The sequence below is a fragment of the Mauremys reevesii genome, linkage group 2 (genome assembly GCF_016161935.1).
Source record: "Mauremys reevesii isolate NIE-2019 linkage group 2, ASM1616193v1, whole genome shotgun sequence".
NCBI lineage: Eukaryota > Metazoa > Chordata > Testudines > Geoemydidae > Mauremys > Mauremys reevesii.
The window spans coordinates 250098054-250116503 of NC_052624.1; the positions used below are offsets into that span (position 1 = coordinate 250098054).

Genomic DNA, 18450 nt, shown 5'->3' on the forward strand with positions numbered 1-18450 from the left:
GTTTAACAGTGCAATTAATTTTCTTAATCATGCAATTAATTGTGATTTTTTTTTTTAATCGCTTGACAGCCCTAGTTCTTTATCATCTGAAGACATCACTTCTCTGGGGAGAAGAAAAAAACTTACTAATTAAGTACCCAGTGCTCAAGAAATTCAGAGTTGAGTTTGAATAATCTGAGAATTAGTTGGGCACTTAAGTCCTAATTTTAGGCTCCACTATGATCCACAAAACTTCCCTCACAGCCTGTAGATACCTAAACTGACTTGGGGCTTGGCTACACTTACAAATTCGCAGCGCTGCAGCAGGGTGTGAAAACACACCCTCTGCAGCGCTGCAAATTGCGGCGCTACAAAGCGCCAGTGTAGTCAAAGCCCCAGCGCTGGGAGTGGCGCTCCCAGCGCTGTCCGTTATTCCCCACAGGGAGGTGGAGTACGGACAGCGCTGGGAGAGTTTTCTCCCAGCGCTGGCGCTTTGACTACACTTAGCGCTTCAAAGCGCTGCCGCGGCAGCGCTTTGAAGTTTAAGTGTAGCCATAGCCTTGTGTCTGATTTCAGGACAAAAGTTCCCTTTGTGTCTAAGTTTCTGCCTCTGGGCATGTGCATTTCAGGCTCAATCTAGGGAACTGGGTGCCTAGCTCCCACGTAAGAACATAAAACCAACCATACTTGGTCAGACCAAAATTCCATCTAGCCCAGTGTTCTATAGCTGAGTGTTTACAGCACTGCCTTTGTGGGGTATGGGAGACTCTTGTTCAAATTCTTTCTTACAGAGAGTGTGGAATTGAACCTTGGTCTCCTACATCCCAGGTGAGTGCTCTAACCACTGGGCTTAAAACTATAAGGTAGTTAACACTTAACTCATTGAGCTTTTTTGTGTGGAATGAGGCAGGCACCTAATTCATTTTCACAAGAAATACCTTAGGCCTCTATGTGGCCTGACTGCAGCGAGAGAGAGGGGCGGGGCCTGCCTATGACCCCAGGCTTAGATGCGTATCTCCATGAAAGGGGCAGCGCTTATAACAGCTAGTATTATAAGGAGAGAGCAATTGGACACAGGTACCAGGAATTGGGGAATTGCATTCTAAAGCAATTATCTTCCCCATTCATTGTATAGGGAGCCGAAGCACCTAACTCAGACTTTGTGAATGCTAGTGTTCCTATGATTTTCTAGGCACCAAAGTTAGGTATTAGGTGTTGTGACACTGAGCATCATAAGTCTCTTTGTGGATTTGTGCCAATGTCCTTAACTGTTTCATTTTCTTTCTTTTAAAAACTTGAATTTTGTAAATGATGCATTTTCACTAATCAACTTTTGGTTTTTTTAAGGGAAACAATATTTCTAGGAGCTCTTGTGCAGCTTCCTAATGGTATTTTATTTTCCACTTTTGTTGTTTTTGCTAAATAAAGATACCCTTTAATTTTTTTTTAATGGGACAGTATATTTCATCACCTTGCTAAATTAAGGGAGTGAGAATTGCTGCCCCACTCTGCTCCTTCAGGGCTGGCATTCTGTCCCCTGCTCAGTTTCTTTCAAAATACACCTGCCAAAATTCATTCCATTGAGAAGGACAGGCTCGAGTAATGATGGCTGCTGTGGAGGTTTGCTTTTTCTCCTTAAACACCAGGCTTTTCCCTGACTTTGACTGGGAGATCCTGGGCTAGGATGCCCAGAACATGCAGCTGATGCCCCGACATCCGTGCATCAGTTCCCTCACTTTTCTCCCAGGCTCGAGGGGAGGACAGGGCACCCTGCTCAGCCCCGCCTCAGCGGCAGGCTCTGGCTACCCATGTAAAGCAGGCCGAGGCACGCCTCGCCTCGCCCCGCTGCTCGCAGCAGAGGGAGCTGGGCAAGTTGCCGCGATTCCAGCAGCGCCTGGCTGCGGGGAGACAGGCAGACACCCGGCCCAGCCCCTAGCTCTGGGGGCGGGGGGCGCGCGCAGCCCCGCGACTCCAACGGTCGCGCTGCCGGGCCGACCCCGTGCGCATGTGCCGAGTGGGCGGGGGAGGGTCCTGCGCCCGGTTGCCCTCTCCGGACGCAGGTCGAGAGCGAAGTTGCCGACTGTCCTGCGGAGTAGTGGGGGCACCTGGGCAGGTGGGTCGGCCTGGGCTGCCGCCCCGCTCCTTCAGGGCTGGTGTCCCGTCCCCAGCGCGACTCCTGAGCCCCCCGCCCGCCGTTCTCCGCTGGAGCCGGGCCTGGGGTGCATGCGGGCGGCTGTGGTGCGTGGGGTGCACGGGCCTGGAGAGTGGGGTGTGCGTGTGGAGGGGGCAGGGAGGCTGTGATGGGAGGGGGTGCGCTGGAGCTGCGGGCCCGCGGCCCAAAGCCCTCGCCTCGGGGGGGGGGGCGTGCTTCCCGCACAGCGTGTAGCCCCCTCCCGAGGGGATGGATCCGCGTGGCAGCTAGTGCCCTGCTGGCTGTTTCGCTGTGTGTGAAAGGGGGGCAGGGCAGCGTGACTCCTGGTGCTTCCCGATCCTCTGTGGAAGGGGCCAAGCTGCAGAGTTTATGTATTATCTCCCCTGCCACGACCTGGCTGGGTGGTGAGGTTTGGTCCTTACGCCGTGCTACTGGACTCGCCAGAAGCCATGCTGTACATAGAAACAGTTGCTAGGCTAGGGCGGGCTTTGCAGGTCTATAGTCTCCTGCTACGGAGAGAATTTTGCTGGGATTATTCCCTTTGTTGTGAGAGTTGCAAAGATTACCAGAAACACACGTTTGAGCTCAATTCTGCTGATGTTACATGATAACACTCCTACTGACTGGCATTGCACCTGTGCTACTTAAGGGGAAGAATGTGGCTCTTTGTCTTTATTATAATAAAAGATAGAACTATGAAAAGTCTGATTGTAAAAACACAAGAAGGTTGCACAAATACATAGGTGTGAGAAGAATGAATTTTGAATATTCAACCTGTATGTATCACCCAGTGCAAAAGAAGAGTAAACATTATTTGTGTTACTGGAGTGCTTAGGAGCCTGTCATGGACCAGGACTCCATTGTGCTGGGTGCTGTACAAAAGATCAGAAAGAATCCCTGCCCTAAAGAGTTTACAGTCTAAATAAGATAAGAAACAACAGATGGATACAGACAGATAGATGGGGAGTACCAGGAAACCATGAGACAATATTGGTCATGATAGGTGGTGGTATTAGTGCACAGTGGTCTAACCATTGTCAACAGTTTTGAAGGCATCATGGCAAGGGAGAGGTTTAAGATAGGATTTGAAAGAGGATAATGAGAGTTGGTGAGGGGAGTGCTGGATATGCCTCTTTTGTATTGTACAAACTTAATTTGTTTGGTGAGTCTTAAGCTGCCACTGGGAATTTCCACATTTTATAATTTAGATGTTTCCTATTAAAATAGCATGCCATTTGGATTTTTTTTAAAGATCACAAGAAATATGGCTGAAGTACAGCAATATTGACTCAAATTAACATTTGTAGACATTTTCACATCTATCAGCAGCAACTCCATTTAAAAATGCATGGCAGTCCCTCAAAACTCCTCCAAGTTATTCTCGTCTATGCCTGTGGAACGTAAATTAGTTACCTCAACTTGCTAGTAGTTTTAAGATTATTTTTCTTCAATACATTTCCTTTTCTTTATGAGGGACAAAATAAATTAGCAATATTCATTTAACAGGTATATTACCTTGCATGAGAGGAACAGAAGCCAAAAGGTTTTCCAAAGGAGAAACTTGAATATGTAGTCTATGACGTTTCTAATTTTGCTTACATTATTATAATTATTATTTCTGCGATGCTATATGCGTTTGTGGCACCTTGTGGTCACAATAGAAGAGAATGGTTTTTTGCCTCAAAGAGTTTACAATCTGTCATATCAGTCCTGCAAGCTGATAGATCCTTGTGCCCACCCAGACCCTCAGTGAAGTTAGTTGGGCTCTGGACAGGTGGAGTAGTTTGCAAGACCAGAGCCTCAAATTGGCAACTCCTTCATCATGCCAATGGGACTATATGCATGAGTAAGGATTAAGTGTGAATTAAGGGCTGGACTATTTCTTAAAATCAGATTTGCCTCAAAATATATCTGAGTACCACTTCAGGCAGCAGAATAATTAGTTTTATCTTAAAAAAATTTTAAGGAATGAGTGACCAGCCAGTTTCATCTTTGTGGGATCAGGGAACAACAAAGACATATCAAATTCCTATTAATCATCTGGACTACAAATTCATTGAAAAGTGCTCAGATGTTAAACACCTGGAAAAAATTCTCAGGATATTGAGGTAAACATTTAAAATTCTATCTTCATTATTATTTACATTACTGCTTTTTTAATTTTGTTTTTGGTTAATAGTTTATCTATTTGTAAGATTCTGAGGATTTGGCCCAAGAGTACTGGGCTCAGTACTTGACTTATCTTAAAAGTGTTGGTGACTTAACATAAGTTAAATCTCTAAATTAAAATAAAAAAGGAAACTAATCTTGTGAAAGGTTCCTTATTGACAGCACTGAAAATAGAAGTGCTATGTTAAATCCACAGAACAGGTACAGCTTGAGTAGCAGCAGTGGCAGAGTCTTCTAATTGTTCCACCACTGTACCTCATTTGTGGCAAGGATGGAGTTGTGAGGGGGTGTGTTTATTTCAGACACTGTGCTGATTTAATCCTTGCAATTTTTGGTGAGAATATCAAGAATATTTGTATGTACAGTGTTCTTGTAGCCGTGTTGGTCCTCTAAGAATATTTACAGTTAGTACTAATTGCAGTGTTTTTTGTCATGTGAACATTTGCCCATTAGACACTGGACCAAGGCCACCAACTCAATTTACAGTTGTCATCAAACTTCTGTAAGATGGTAATAACAACTTCTAATCAAAGAAAAAAAGTCTTCTGTAGTCAGTACTGTATCATTCATATATATAATATATATGAGAAGAATGCAATATTGTTTATTTGTTTTGCTTAGTTTTTAAATGATGTGACATCGTTTTACCTTTAAGGTCTGGTGAGGAAGGATATTACCCCGATCTTACATTATTCTGTGAAAAACGCATTGAATGTTTAGCTCCAGGGAGCAGAGCCCTGCGAAAAGATAAACCTCCAGCCTCTGCATCTGACTTTACAATTGAAGAATGGGAAAAAATTAATGATGAAATGAAGGTAAAGTATAATTTTAATTTAATATGGTACGGCAATGTAAATATATTAAAGTAATTAATTAGTGATCAGATTTTTTGGTAGTAAACCTGTTTAGAATTTGATTGTCTCTGTTGTTCTCAGACTGGTTACTGATTACATATCAGTAATTCAGCAATTTGCAGTTGCTAATAGTTCACATGGCCTTGCACATTAGGACCTGTTTCATTAAGTGTGGAAATATTGACCAGAACTCTCTTAGTTATCCTTTTTATTTGAATAGGACCCCTGAATCTTTAACTTCCATCTAACAGCCACAACAAATAATGACACATGTATACACCACCTTTGATTCAGAAGAATCACAAAGTATTTACAAACTATATTCAGGGAAATGCATCACTCTTAACTGAAAAAATGTAGCATCTGATTATGTTGGGGCACATCAACACTGCATCACATGTTAGGACAGGAATTGAAGAATTTCATATCTAGCTGAAAATGTAGAGGGAACTTAGGTGGAAGAGCCTTTAGCGTTAATGTTTCATCTTAAGGACATCAGTTCTAATAGTTTGGCATCTCAGCAGTCACAACTGGATGCAAGGCCAAGTCCTAATGTGAAATATGAACCTGTGATTTTCTGGACTGGAGTTGAGTATGCTACTGAGTCATACTGGCGTTGATCCTGAGAGGTATCAAGCACTTGTGGAATTTTTTGAATTTAATAATATGACCCCTTTGAGCTCTCCTATTTTTGGTTAGAGATTTAATGAAATTTTGAGGTTTAACATGTGAGAGATGGTTTGGAAAGGGATTCCTTACAATAATGATGTATGGGTTGATATTTTGTGTTGTTACTGGATTTTTTTTATCACAAGTCATGTATATATTAGTCTAATGTGTCCTAATCACATTTACACTGTTTCTGGTTTTGATTAATTATTGCCATTTTCCCCAAAGAGGATCCGCTAAACTCTTGTCAAAAACATTTTTTTTAAAAATGATTTGTTCCTTCCACTACTCTCCCAAATCCCAGCTTATGATGACTATCATAGCAACAGAGAAGTGCTAGACATGACTCCAACTGGAATTCATCGATATCATTCTTTGAGTTGGGTATATACAGGGCAATATATTATATTAGATCATCAGGAGGTCTGCATTTACTATTTTGAGGTGCAGTGATATCTGTTTCTTTTCAGAGCTGGGTGACAGAAATGAAGGAAGATGATTATAAAATACAATTTCCTGTAACAGAAACACTTCATGAGAGACTAGACAATTTGCCAGCAGTTCGTGGTTCAAATAGCTGCCTTCATGGTGGCCAGGTAGCTCTTTTCTTAAAAATATGTGTAACAAATGCATTTTAATTTTTTATTTCTGAGATATGTATGCCTTTATACATAAATAATGTGTTAATTGATCCTTTCTTGACTGTTTATTGTAACCAGCGGAGTATCAGTGAGCTTAATACGGATCCCTAGAAAGCATAGGTGTAGTTTGACTTCTATGTATGGGGAGGCAGAGCCCTGCCATGCAGGTCAGCTCTGCATGGCAGGGCCCAGGGAGGGAGCACCACCTTCATGCCCTGACTCACCTCAGCAGGCCATGCAGCCTGTCTGGGTTGGGGGATGACCAAAAATTATAATGCAAAGGGGGGGAGGGAGGGGTCAGCTCATAAACTTTGAAAACTGCTCAGGGTGCAGGGAGGGATGTAGCTAGGAGCTGTTCCTCTGTGCCCCACTAGGGGGCCCTAGCTAGCGTGGTGGGACTTGGGAAGGTAGCAGTGCCAAATGGAAGGCAGAAATCTGCCACCCTCCCGCCCACCCCAGTGTTGCCCGAGGTTGCAGTTTCGGGAGGCAATGCCCATGCTTGAAAGTGACCAAAATTAAAACAAACTATCTCTTTAATACAGTACTCTACCTCTTCACTTTGTATACCCTGAGTTATTTCCAGTGCCTTGTTAGAGACCATCACCGTCCTAATATAATTATAAGACATATTTAATAAATCTTCACAAAACATACACAATAAGTAATATTTTAAATATTTCCCTACAAAGTGCAATACTGTAGAATGGATTGAGAGAAAAATATAAGTTGCCAATGAGATGTTTGAATCCTGGGGTGGTGTTATAAATGATCCTATCTAATTCCCATCCAGCATGCAGATTTTTGGAGCACTGATAGACCCAACTGACTCTAAACTCTTATATGTTAACAGTATTTAAATTTCTGATTTGTGTCTTTTATATAAAAGTGTTCTTTAAGTGATTGCTAGATTGATTAATTGTCTGAGAATGCATCTGCATTAGCAAATTAGTTAATAATTACATGTAAATAAATACATACAGATCACATATACTTTTAAATGTCAGTTCATTTAATGGAAACTTTTCATGGAAATGAACCAATTTTGAGGCAATTTTAGTAGGAAAGATTTTTTAGGTTGAGGGTGGAATTTCTGATCAAAATGAGAGACAGACTGACAAAGTGACTAACGAGTAGCCCAGTGGTTATGGTATGTACCTGGGACATGGGAAAGCCAGGTTTAAGTCTCTGCTCTGTCTAGTTCCAGGCCAGGTCTCTCTCTCTTTTGTTGTGAAAAACTTTGAAAGGTCTCAGATTTGTCCCAAAGCAGAAAGGGGAAATTTCTGAAATTTCAAAAATGTTCATGGGAAAGGAAAACTGTTTCCTGCCCAGTTCAAGTAGGGTATGTACAGGACAGTGATTCTGAATTGTTTCCCCTATGTTCAGTGTAATTACGAGAAGAAAATTAATGTGAAGGTAGGTTTTGGGGTATCAGCAGCTGAGGTGTCCCTGTTATTTTGTTTCTATTGAGGCAGCAATTCTGGATGTGAGAACTAGGTTCCCAAGAGCATGAGGGCCTGGCTGTTGAGGGCTCTTAGGTTTTTGGGGTTGGATCACTGGTTCATTCCACAAGAGGGCAAACCCTGTTTCCACCTTCTCATGTTAGAACAATATGGGGATAAGTGCACAAGTGAAACCTCACTGAGTTTTCTTCCTTTGGGTTTCACCGTGTGATTTGGGGTGCTTTGTCCTTAAGTTTTAAGTTTAAGACTTCCAGGTTGATGATTGATACATGAGTGAGTGTATAGTGTTGGAATCATGTGTATCAAACACCTCACTGATTTCCCTTAAAACAAAAGTCAAAACTAGGAAAGTCTTGAAAACTAGTGAAGTTTTGAAAACAGCTATATGCTGGAGACCAATCATGAATAGTGTTGACCCCAGATGAGAATAACTATGGGACCAAAAAGCGAAACTGACAGTCAGGGAATTTGTTAAACAATGAATTCTCAGTCTCTTTCTTTTCCTTTTAGAACAAAGAAAATAAACAAAGAAAGAAGAAAAATATTCCACGAGATTACAGGGAATGGGACAAGTATGTTAAATCGTCTTCTTTTAATTTTGTATTGAACTTCTTTGTTTTTGCAATAGAACTGTACTAGGTACTAATTTAGATTTTTTTAAAAAGAGAAACCTGTTTCATGCACCTAATAATATATTGCATGAAATTATAAGAATACAGGTGAGACATGTTTTTATTTAATACACTTCTACCCTGATATAATGCTGTCCTCGGGAGCCAAAAAATCTTACTGCATTATAGGTGAAACCACGTTATATTGAACTTGCTTTGATCTGTCGGAGTGTGCAGCCCCACCCCCTTGGAGCTCTGCTTTACCCCATTATATCCGAATTCGTGTTATATCGAGTCGTGTTATATCGAGGTAGAGGTGTATAAACATTCCCTTTACATATAAACAGTGTAGCATGGAGCCAGTACTTGAGAACAAAAAGTGAAGCTGCAAAGTCTTATTTGTTCAGGCTAGATATGTAGACCAGAAAGTAAACAGACAACATAAATAATAAGTAATTTAATTTTTCAAATTTCATTTTTAATCATCAAGACTTTAAAGTCTAAGGAAATATTAATAAAACAAGTAAGGACATTTAACGTGATTTTTTTTAACCCTAACTTTAAAAACAAAACAGGCGATACTTATTTTATGTTCCTCAATGTAGTATTTGTGTGCGTTAAGTCCTATTTCTGCATTAGGACACCAAGCAGGGGGATTTCCTGCTCCTGCACTGAGCTCCATTAACCTCATAGACTTGGACTTGGTGCAGGCACAACAGTTTGCCCTCAAACTGTCAGTTGCAGGAGCAGGGCCTTAACGGTATCTGACCATTGTATAAGGCTCTAATCTTACAAAATGTACTTATGTGCATAATGTTTACAAAAACAGGGCCTTAGTGTTTACAAGTGGTCTAGAAAATATATTGCCAAAAGATAATTTTGACAAAATTCACTCTTGTCATGTGCCCTCTAATGGGTGGCAAAATGATTTGTCAATCAATTTAAGTTTCAAATAACCTGTGACAGAATAACCTGCGTAAGAATAAATGGAGCAGGTGATTTTTGTTTTCCTTGTTCACCTACACACTAGAAAGGAGCTGCTATATTTATTGTTGTGAAAAATACAAGATGTATTATAATACTTTAGTGTAATATCTCTTATATTTATGGCAGTTTTACTTATCTGTTCTGTCTTCCAATCCTTGAATTTAATTGGGTCTACAGAAAATAATTAAATTTATTGCTGGTTGGAAATTTTTAAACAAAAATTTTTTTTCTCAAAAAAATGCCAGTTCGTAGAAATAAAAAATGTTCATGGAAAGAGACAGTTTTGATGAATTTCTCATTCTGAAAACATTTGAAAAATAATAGATTCAAATGGTCAAAATCTCATTTTGACATTTTCTAAATTAAAAAGTTCCATTTTTCAGTTTGAAAGGACTTTTCACTTTGAAATTTAAGTGAATTTAAGGTAAAACTCTTTTAAAAGGTCAATGTCAAAATGAAACATTTTGATTGACCTGATTTGAATTTTCTAAATGTTTGGTTCAAAAAAATTGTCAAGATTGACTTGATTTGGGTCAGGAATAAGTTTTGAAATCTTGAAAATTCTTGCAAGGTGGAAAAATTTGTTTCCCGTCCAGTTATAATTAGAATGGTCTTCATTGTTTGTAGGTAGTGGATGACTTGGTTCTGACACAGAACCATCTGCCTTTTCTTCCCAAGTTAGTCTCTTAGTTTCATTCGAGCCAGGACATTTACTTACCGGTCTTCTTTCTGAAGCCACATAAGTCAGAGGAGGAGGAGTGTAGGCTACACGCCCTAGACGTCACGAGGGCTCTGGCCTTTTACATTACGGAATGGCTTGGTCCCGTCAAGTTGACATAGTTATTCGTCTCTGTGGCCAACAGCATGAAAGGTTGCCTTGTATCCTCTTGAAGAATTTCTTCTTGGATCACTGCCTGCATTCGCTTCTGCTATGACCAAGTGAAGGTGCCACTCCCAGCGATCATTACCGCTCACTCTACAAGGGTGCAGGCCTCTTTGGCAGCCTTTCTGGCTTATGTGCCTATCCAGAACATCTGTAAAATGGCCACTTATTTGTCTGGCCGTACCTTTCCGTCCCACTATGCACTGACCCAGCAGGCCCAGGACGATGCTGGCTTTGGTAGGGCAGTACTGCAAGCTGCTAAGCTGTGAACTCCGAGCCCACCTCTGTGGATTCTGCTTGTGAGTCACCTACAATGAAATCAACATGAGCAAGCACTCGAATTAAAAATGGTTACCTACCTTTTCATAACTGTTTTTCTTCAAGATGTGTTGCTCATGTCTATAACATTTCCCGCCCTCCTACCCCTCTGTCGGAGTTGCCGGCAAGAAGGAACTGAGAGGGTGCAGGGCCAGCGGTGCCTAATATGCTGCCACATGGGAGCGCCATTCCAGAGGACACCACAGCTGGCTATACGGATACTACTAAGGCAGAAATCGCCAACAACATGGGCGTGTGCACACCTAAAATGGAATGGACATGAACAACACATCTTGAAGAACAACAGTTACAAAAAGGTAGGTTTTTTCCCTTTGGTCTTCCACTTACAATATTTAATCACTTTGTCTGTTCCTGAGAAGTGAAAAGTACCTGCAACTCCAGTTGTCTTCAGTGGGAGTTAAAAGTGCTCAGTATCTTTTAGGGTTGGCCCTTTAAAACACTGTTTCTTGAATTTTGCCTGATTCTTAGAATGCTGTACTGGGTTTGAAGTGGACAGCATGGAAGAAAACACACACAAAGGAAATATAAATTGTTTAAAAAATTGTGTGTTTTCCCTGAATAATTTTGGATTGTTGAACAGATTGACAGAATCTTTGTACCTAATTTAGTTTATATCTGAAATATAGTATGTTGTTCTGTGGGTAAAGAAATCTTGTTTTGCTGCATTTTACTGTGTGTATGTAATTTATTTTTTTTTACTTTAAGGTTTGATGTGGAAAAGGAGTGTTCAAAAGTTGATGAGGTCTATGAAGAAAATAATTCAAAAGCATGCTTCAATATTAGTTCAAATTTACCTGTAATTGAAAAGAAAATAGACACAACAGGTAAATGATGACTTAGTATCAAAATTGTCTTTTCTTTGATTAGATATAGAATTAACATTGGTCAGTAGAATGTTCATGCAAATTGAAGAAACATTATAGAGGAAAAATGTGCTTTTGCTATATATCTCTTCCTCACAGAAAATAAAAATAAACCATGTTCTTAGTAAGTCATCCCAGAAAATGGCCATTTTGCAGAAATTGTGATACGCCTTCTAATAATGCTTATTAAAAAAGATTTGCTTTAAATATAAGCATGAAATTGGGGCTGGAGATGCTGAAGATAAATACGTCATCAAGATTGTTTTGTCCCATTTGTAAACAAAACATAAAGCGTATCAGGGCATAATTATGATATTCTCGTAGAGTTTAGAATCACTTTCCTCTTACTGTTTATAAAAAAACAAATCAGTGGAAGCTTGAAACAGATTTTTATTTTTCTTCTATAATGCTGATACTACTTGGTTGTTATAGCATTGCTCATGCATATTGGTATGCTGTGTGTGTAGTTTAAAGGTATTTAAGGGTGCTTTCAAAGAGTATTGAAACCACAGTTGTCTTTAAATTATCTGAATAAAAATAATTGGGGACAGTACATACATGCTGGCTTATTGCCTACCATGCAATAATGAGAAAATCTAGTTCTGCTTACTGTCTATTAATGGTTGCAAGTTAATCTGAAGCTTAAGACTTGCTTGGATCAACCCTGAATTGGTCTGCTGAGAACTTTATTCACCTTCTTAACCATCCAGCTTCCTTCCTCTGATGACTTGGCTTCCCATCACCTTTCAACATGTTGACCCATTTCCTCAGATGGCCAGATAATAGAAGCTTGTCCTAGCAAAGTGGAAAACAGGTTTTAGCCCAAACAAATGATCCTTCTGGAGTGTTAATGGTAGTTATTCCAAACATGCTAGCTTTTACTACAAATGCAGAAGGATCAATTATTCATCTGAAAACATTTTTCTACATAGTTCTTATCAAAGTGAAAGCACATAGTCTTCTCTACCAAAAGAGAATTTGAAATAGAAATAGCTTAAAGATCAGTTTAATGTTTTGTATACATTATACTGTGTGTTTAATAATTCATAATGGAAGAAAATTGCAAAGATACTAAGCCCATTGTTTCCTGCTTGTTGTATATAATGTATATACAGAGAGAAGTTGTTATAGGGCATCCCAGTGCTCACTTTATTTACTTATTTAAACTCTAAGATTTTATTGGTGGCATGGAGGATGGCAAAGGTCTTAAGTCTTAAGCCAAGAGGCACAGATTTTTCAAGTATTTCCTTTCTAATGCATACTCAATTTTGTCTGCCCTTGGACTCTGTTCATCCTAGAAACTTTCAGTACAATTTTTCCACTGAAAAGAGTCTTGAAAAATGTGTTAAAGTCACTTGAACGTTGCTGAATACAAAATATCCATATACAATCTTTTATCCTAAAATATAAACATACTGATAAAGTTTCCTTTTTTTGTTTCACTTTAGGAGTTTTCACACTTTTTTAAATAACATGGATCATGTCTTAATAGAGAGGTTGTCTTGTAGTCTACTCTCTATAACTTTTAAAACCAATGTACACAATATAATTAAATTAAAATACTTCTATGTTAAAATGTCATATTTTGCATCTGTTAACTTTTAGATATAAAAACAGCTAACTATTATGTTCTAGGTATGACTAAGAAAGAGAGAAATTTTATTGCTAGTCGTGAAAAAGAAAAAGGTAATGAAGCCTTTGCCATTGGGGATTATAAAGAAGCAGTGACATATTACACTCGGTGAGTTAATGTCATGTGAACCATTATTTAAAACTTGTAATTATTAATTAATAATATGTATATGTTAATCTAGTTCAGGGTCTTTCTTGTTGAAGCAACATAATGATCAACTTTCTAAAATGGCAAAAGATTTTACATTGGGGTATCTCAAGATTCTGCATGTTGATTAATGATGTATAAGCAACGAGGAAAAATGGGTGAAGAGTGAGGTGGCAAAATTTGCAGATGACACAAAACTATTTAGGTTATTTAAGACTAGAGGAGACTCTAGAGGGACCTCACAAAAGTACCGTGTATACTCGTTCATTAGCCTGTTCGTTTATAAGCCACCCCCCCAAGATGGTTAGGTAAAAATAGCAAAAACTTTATGATCCTTTCATAAGCCGACCCTATATTTCAGGGGTTGGCAAACTTTGGCTCCTGGCCCGTTATGGTAAGCTGCTGGCGGGTCGGGACTTCTTGTTTACTTGGAGCATCTGCAGGCATGGAGCCCCTCAGCTACCAGTGTCCATGGTTTGCCGTTCCCAGCCAATGGGATATTTAAAACAAGTAACTTAGAACAATATGAGACTTTAAAAAGTCTTAAAATCCTTCAAAGTCTGAATCAGTCTCTGATTCACGAAACAGTTCATTAAACTCGGCTTCAGTCACAGCTGCACCTGCATTGTCATTGTAGATGTCGGCAATGTCGTCTTCAGACTCAGATTCCTTCTCATCATCAGCCTCTGTTGTGTCATCAAATATGGCATCTTCTGACCCGTCGAGTACATTGCTGATACAGCTTTTCCTAAATGATTTTTCTATCATTTCCGAGGGAATAGACACCTACGCGTTCTTGATCCACTGGGCGACCAGATTGATTTCGGGCTTCATAAGATTCCCGCCTTTTGTCAACTTCACTATGCCTGAGCACATCCATTCAGACCACATTTTGTGTAGCCTGTCTTTAAAGGGTTTGTTCAGGCAGACCTCAAGCCGTTGTAGCCTCCAGGTACTACAGCTGAAGCAGTTTTCATATTTTTGGCCACGTTTTTCACCTCATCAGTCTTGTGTGCCCTAAACATGTCTCAAACGAGCATAGCAGGTTTCTTGAAAAGTGCTCCTGGTCTCTTATTCCACACTTTTTCCAGCCATTCATTAGTCCCACTTTCATCCATCTGTCCCTTTTCGTGTGCACGTACGATGACACCAGCAGGAAATTCCATGTTTTTAGACAAGGTTTTTTTTTTAAAAATAACAGGAGGGAGCTTTGATCCATTTTCCAAACACGATAAAACCACTGTAAAATGGATTTTTTCATGGCCAGTGGTTTTAATTAAAACTGTTTTTGAACCAACACCGGTTGCCGTTCTGTTGCTTGGGAGATCGAATGTCATTGATGTTTTGTCCATATTTCCTATTTGTGACAGTTCAAATGCATATTCCTTTCGATATTTTATGATAAACCTTTGGAAAGATTAGATTTTTTTCTTCCAGATATCTTGGCAGCTTTTGCGCTATCTTTGTTCGCTGACGAAGACAGAGACCATGACGGTTCATGAAGCGAGTACACCAACCCGCTGATGCGACTAGTATTGATGGCTTTACTGACTTGTATTTGTTGTCTTTCGACATTTGCAGAGCACGCAGACAAATTCCAGTTCTAGTGACAATGTACCCATTTTGTTGACGTTCAACAACCCAATTATTGAGATCTTTCTCTAGCTCACGAAATGAAGTGCACCTCGTTGGACATTTTGTCTTGCTTCTTGGCATGTCTTTTAGTGTTTTATTTTTTCGCCATTCTCTTACTTGCTTCTCATTGATACAGAATTCATGAGCAGCGGCACAATTATTGTTTGCTTCTGCATATTCAACAACTTTAAGTTTGAACGCTGCATGATAAGCAGACTTTTCTTTTGATTTCATTGTTCATTTTAAATACTAGTATGAAAATAGATTATTATTATTGTAGTTATAGATTTTGTAGGACTTTATATAGAAATGTCACCTGCTTTATCACTGTCAAATTATTATTGTTCTTTGTTTATTTCAAAGCAGCCCTGTAGATTGGCATGTCTGTGGGGATAACAGGCTATTTCAATTTTATTAGAGATTCCATCGATTCTGCATGTTATATTTTCATATTGGCTCGAGACTTATGAGGTCCATTGGTAGAAATGCATTAAGAGATCAAATTACACAGTGGTGGATTGACACCAGTGCTATAATACTATCATTCATTGTATTTTTCTGATTGGTTTGTAAAGCATAGCATTTTGTAAAATGCATTGGTCAAATGTCATGCAGATCTGCAGCACTGCTCTTTTTAGTATTCCTTTCAAGCCAATCTAGTCCACTAAACAAAGCCTTTGCAACTTTAAAAGGCTGCAGTATTGACATCAGAAAATGGGTCAGCAAACTTTGACTCCCAGCCTGTCAGGGTAAGCTGCTGGAGGGACATTTTGTTTACTCGGAGAATCTGCAGGCATGGAGCTCCTCGGCTCCCTGAGGCCGTGGTTCGCCATTCCCAGCCAATAGGAGCTGCGGGAAGTGGCGCATCACTTCTCTCGGCTCCCATTAGCTGGGAACAGCGAACCACGTCCACAGGGAGCCGAGGAGCTCTATGCCTGCAAACGCTCCAGGTAAACAAAATAACAATGTATTAGATATTCAATTCAATGATTGCATAGAGTTTAAAATCATCAAATTTTGGTGTAGACCCGTTTATAAGCCAACCCCTGCTCTTTGATATGTCACTTTTTTACCAAAAATATTCGGCTTACGAACAGGTTTATACAGTAGATGAGCTGCATAGTGCCAAATGAAAGTCATTGTTGATAAATGCAACATATTATGTATTGGTAGGAATAATTTCAAGTAGTAATACACACTGTTGGGTTCTAATGTAAGTATTAACTACTTAGGAAAATGACGGCGCATTATTGTGGACAGCTTCATTAGATCATCCTCTAAGTCAGGGGTCTCAAACTCAAATGACCATGAGGACCACATGAGGACTAGTACATTGGTCTGAGGGCCGCATTACTGACACCTCCCCGCTGCCGCCCTCGGCCCTGCCCCCCACTCCACCCCTTCCATGAGGCCCCGCCTCTTCCCACCCCTTCCCTGCCCCCATTCCAACCCCTTCCCTGAAATCTCCACCCCAACTCCGCCTCCTCCCTGCCCCCAGGGGGTGCAGGAGGGGTGTGGGGTGCGGCAGGGGATCAGGGCAGTGGATTGGGATGTGGGATGCAGGAGGGGTGAGGGGTGTGGCAGGGGGCTCAGGGCAGTGGGTTGGGGTGCAGGAGGGGTGCGGCAGGAGGTTCAGGGCAGGGGGTCAGGTGCAAGGTGTGGCAGGCGGCTCAGGGAAGGGGGTTGGGGTGCAGGAGGGGTGCGGTGCAGCAGGGGGTCAGGGTGCAGGGTACGGCAGGGGGTCGGGGTGTAGCAGGGGGCTCAGGGCAGTGGGTTGGGGTGCAGGAGGGGTGTGGCAGGGGGTCGGGGTGCAGGGTGCGGCAAGGGGCTTAGGGCAGGGGGTTCGACTGCAGGAGGAGTTTGGGGGACGCGCACTGGGGGCAGGGAAGGCTGCCTGCCTGCCCTGCCCCTGCGCCGCTCCGGGAAGCAGCTGGAACGTGGGGGAGCAAGGGCACAGGGATGTGTGTGGCTGTTGCTTCAGGTACCGCCCCCAGCATCTTCCATTGGCCAGGAACGGGGAACCGCGGCCAATGGGAGCTGCTGGGGGCGGTGCCTGAAGCAACATCAACACACACCCCTGCGCCTCTCCTCCCCCAGGTTCTGTCCGCTTCCCGGAGCGGCGCGGGGGTAGGGCAGGCAGGCAGGGATCTTGCTCTGCCCCCGGTGCACGTCGGGCTGGAGCCGCTCTAGGTAAACGCTGGCAGAGGGTGGGGGGGGCCATGAGGAGCTCGCGGGCCACAGAAAATAACCTCGTGGACTGCATGTTTGAGACCCCTGCTCTAAGTGATCTGTACTGGTCAAGAATGCAAAAATATTAAGATTGGGATACAAAATAATGCTGGGTTTCCACAGGATCTCTTCCTCCTTAAGAGCACAGGGTAGACTATGCTCTGAAAATGAATCCTGTTGTGTAGTTGTGAATGTGAATGAAGTTGTTGTTGTTTGTGGGCCTCCTGCCTCATTTGTTACAAAAGTTGGAAGATGTGTGGCGGGGAACTGCAGGAAGATAAAGTGTAGTCTTGTGGTTAAGACAGTTGAATGGTACTCTGAAGTTGGATTCTCTCCTTGCCTCTGCCACAAATTTCATGTGTGATGTTGAGCAAGTCTGTAAACCAAAATTTTCACAGGTGGCCACTGTGTGTTCCTCATTTTGTGGTTATGCAACTTGCAACACCTAGTCTGATTTGTGGAAGTGCTGAGCACTCACTGCTGCAACTGAAGTCAGTGGGAATTCTGCTCTGAACATATAATTGCTTACCATTTATTAGCACATTTAAAAAAAAGTCAGGCCCTAGGCTTCTTAAATTGGACATCAAAAATTTTGGACATTTTGGTCTTAGTTTCTGTACCTCAGTTCCCTATGTGTAAAATTTGGATAATAATACTACCTCCTCTCACAAGGGCATTGTGAGGATAAATCCGTTAATGTATGTAAAGCAGTAAGATGCTATGATCTCACAGAAAAGCCTATGAGGAAATTAATTCTGTATTCAGTGTAGAATGGTGTGCAATAAATAAAGTGTGGGGCTACACATGAAGTGATGAGTATAAAAATAAATATTGACTAGACACCCATTCGGTGAGCATCATTCATCCTTTGCACTGAATGAGGCAAAAATAGTATGTGATCACATAATTAAAGTAGTTATCATAATGCGTATACAGGCAACCTTAATTCTGGTGTTTTCTGCCTTTTGAGTGCTTGACTTTGGAACCTTAATGTTATTTTACTGTAGTTTTTTGGGGTATAATATGGATATCAAGAACATCCACAGTTGCATTATGTAAGATATTTATTTGTTTGTTTATTAGAAGGAACATAAGCTCTCATTCTTCAGGGCCTGAGCTAACCGCTAATTTGCAGGGTTAGAAGAAACTTCCACACATTTGACCACAATGGTTTGTTTAGTTTTTATTTTTTTCCACCT

At 41.1% G+C, this 18450-nt stretch overlaps 1 protein-coding gene across 2 annotated transcripts in view; it reads left to right on the plus strand.

Moving 5' to 3' along the window:
- Positions 1–1937: 1937 nt before the first annotated feature.
- Positions 1938–18450, plus strand: part of SPAG1 (sperm associated antigen 1) — a 60225-nt gene continuing 43712 nt past the window's right edge. The window contains exons 1-8 of one of the 2 annotated variants that reach the window (XM_039526474.1): positions 2032–2118; positions 2153–2217; positions 4098–4239; positions 4956–5115; positions 6294–6419; positions 8435–8496; positions 11450–11568; positions 13243–13348. In XM_039526474.1, the coding sequence (XP_039382408.1) occupies positions 4100–4239; positions 4956–5115; positions 6294–6419; positions 8435–8496; positions 11450–11568; positions 13243–13348 (713 nt within the window). In that variant the 5' untranslated portion in view covers positions 2032–2118; positions 2153–2217; positions 4098–4099. Of the gene's footprint in view, positions 2119–2152; positions 2218–4097; positions 4240–4955; positions 5116–6293; positions 6420–8434; positions 8497–11449; positions 11569–13242; positions 13349–18450 lie in introns of both variants that reach the window. The other variant, XM_039526473.1, reaches the window with a different exon arrangement.